The sequence below is a fragment of the Papaver somniferum genome, chromosome 1 (assembly GCF_003573695.1).
Source record: "Papaver somniferum cultivar HN1 chromosome 1, ASM357369v1, whole genome shotgun sequence".
Lineage (NCBI taxonomy): Eukaryota > Viridiplantae > Streptophyta > Magnoliopsida > Ranunculales > Papaveraceae > Papaver > Papaver somniferum.
The window spans coordinates 126,512,481-126,514,396 of NC_039358.1; the positions used below are offsets into that span (position 1 = coordinate 126,512,481).

At 35.4% G+C, this 1,916-nt stretch overlaps 1 protein-coding gene across 1 annotated transcript; it reads right to left on the minus strand.

The window, feature by feature from the left end:
• On the minus strand, positions 1 to 1,365 carry LOC113299839 (peroxisomal and mitochondrial division factor 1-like). The gene has a single exon (XM_026548940.1). The coding sequence runs from the start codon at positions 1,113 to 1,115 to the stop codon at positions 231 to 233; it is 885 nt and encodes a 294-aa protein (XP_026404725.1). The 5' UTR covers positions 1,116 to 1,365; the 3' UTR covers positions 1 to 230.
• Positions 1,366 to 1,916: the final 551 nt, after the last annotated feature.

Below are 1,916 nucleotides of genomic sequence, written 5' to 3' on the forward strand. Positions count from 1 at the left end.
AAACCTAAATGAGAACAAAAATTCCCAACATCTGTAATAAAACCTCATATAAATTCAGGTGAAATATTAACACCGAAACATGAATTGTCTAAACAAAGCTTCTCCCTTGTTGTGATTCTAAAAACTACGTCCATCCGTACTATATTCCGGAATAGCAAACCAAAGTAGAAATATAAAACGAATTATCTAAACAAAAAATAGATGTCAATTTTTTGAGGGGTTAAACCTATCTACCTTCGCCTTATGCAAGCAATGCAGCAAATTATGGCCGCGGCAGCAACAACAGTTCCAGTTGAAACAATCACAGCAGGCAAAAGAATCTTCGATTTCCCAGTTTCCTTCTCTTTCTTTGCATCTTCTTCCAATTCTCTTCTCAACATTTCTGATTTTTCCAAATCGCCCAGCAATTGTTTATTCTCAGCTTCCTTTTCATGGTTTAACTTCACTTTCCACTTATTAAAATCATTTTCCACATTCTGTAACCTTAAAATTTCACCTTCTTTCTCAGAGATTTCTACTTCTCTTGCTTTCAAATCACGAACATTAGTTTCATTCTCAGACTTCAGTTTCTTCACCTCTTGAGCATCCTTTTCATTCCTCTCAAGCAGAGAAATCTTCTCTTTCTCCAGATCTCCAATCTTCGATTCCTTCTCAGCAATTTTCTCTTTCAATTCATTGAATTCAGATTTAAGCTTCTGAAACTCCGATCTCGTCTCATCATTCTCAGACATAGTAGAAATCAGATCATGTTGCAAACGAGAAACCTCAGTCTCGAGTTCCAACGCTCGACCAGCAATTGATTGAAGTGATTTGTTCTCCTGTTCAAATTGAGCATTTTCTTTCTGCATCTTCTCCAATTTCTCATTCAATTCTACTTGATTTCTCTTAAATCCATCGATCTCATCAGTTAAAACCCTAATTTTCTCATGATTTTCATTCTTCTCTTTCAACAATTCCGATTTCTCTTGTTCTAATGTTTCAATCTTCTTGAGATCAACATCAGCATGATCATTCTTTGAAGAAACTTTTTCAATTTCCACCAGTTTATCATCATCACTATTATTATTCAGTTCCAAATCCGATCCTGCGCCGTTGATAACAGTTTCGTCCGCCATTGTTAAACCTAGGGTTTTGGATCAGAAAAGCTTTGAAGAATTTACTTTTCGACCAAGAAAAGGAGAGAGAAAGACTGAAGGGTTTTTTTTGGTAAAGGAAAGAGATAAAAGAAGATAAAAAGAGAATAAGAATGGAAAGGGAATAATCCCAGCCGGGAAACGGTTATCTTAATTGTCCTTTCGGAATAGAAACGCACGACGGTAAGGAAAATTTCCCTATCAATCCTTAATATGCCAGAAATACCCGGAGAAGTTTTTCACCAAACCCTAACCAGGAATCATTGGAATCAAAGTGGGAACATTGCCAACCAAGTAATCACTTCATGGAAAAAAGCACTATTAGTCCATTCGAATGCTACTTAAGCGGTTGTTTTTCGATATCTAGAAACGCAAAAGATAAAAGTTAATTTGGATACACAATTTCAAATGCCTTTTAAAAATTTGAAAAACAACGTTTTGCGAAGCAAAATATTTTTCTTCTGACTTCTAACATTAATTTCTGCTCTCATGTTCAAACACGGTTTACAGCTTTCGGGGAGAAAAAAACTGTTAAAATTGACTTTTTGATCCGCCAGAACAAGCACATCAGACAAAGAGAATTATTTTTCTAGAAAAAATTCTTCGTGATCTGATCAATCTTATTATGTACTGTACATAGATAGGTAAGAGTTGTGTCTGCATTAAGTGATAACTGTAGGAGTGAGAGCATAATTCACGAGTACTGATCTTCATGTTGTCCACATGCCCTTTGCATTCTAACCTTTTGCCTTCTTCGCAAAATCTTGCATTTAAAAGTGTATA

Excerpts from the sequence above, each read along its gene's own strand:
- LOC113299839 (XM_026548940.1), bottom strand. The coding sequence starts at position 1,115 with ATGGCGGACGAAACTGTTATCAACGGCGCAGGATCGGATTTGGAACTG.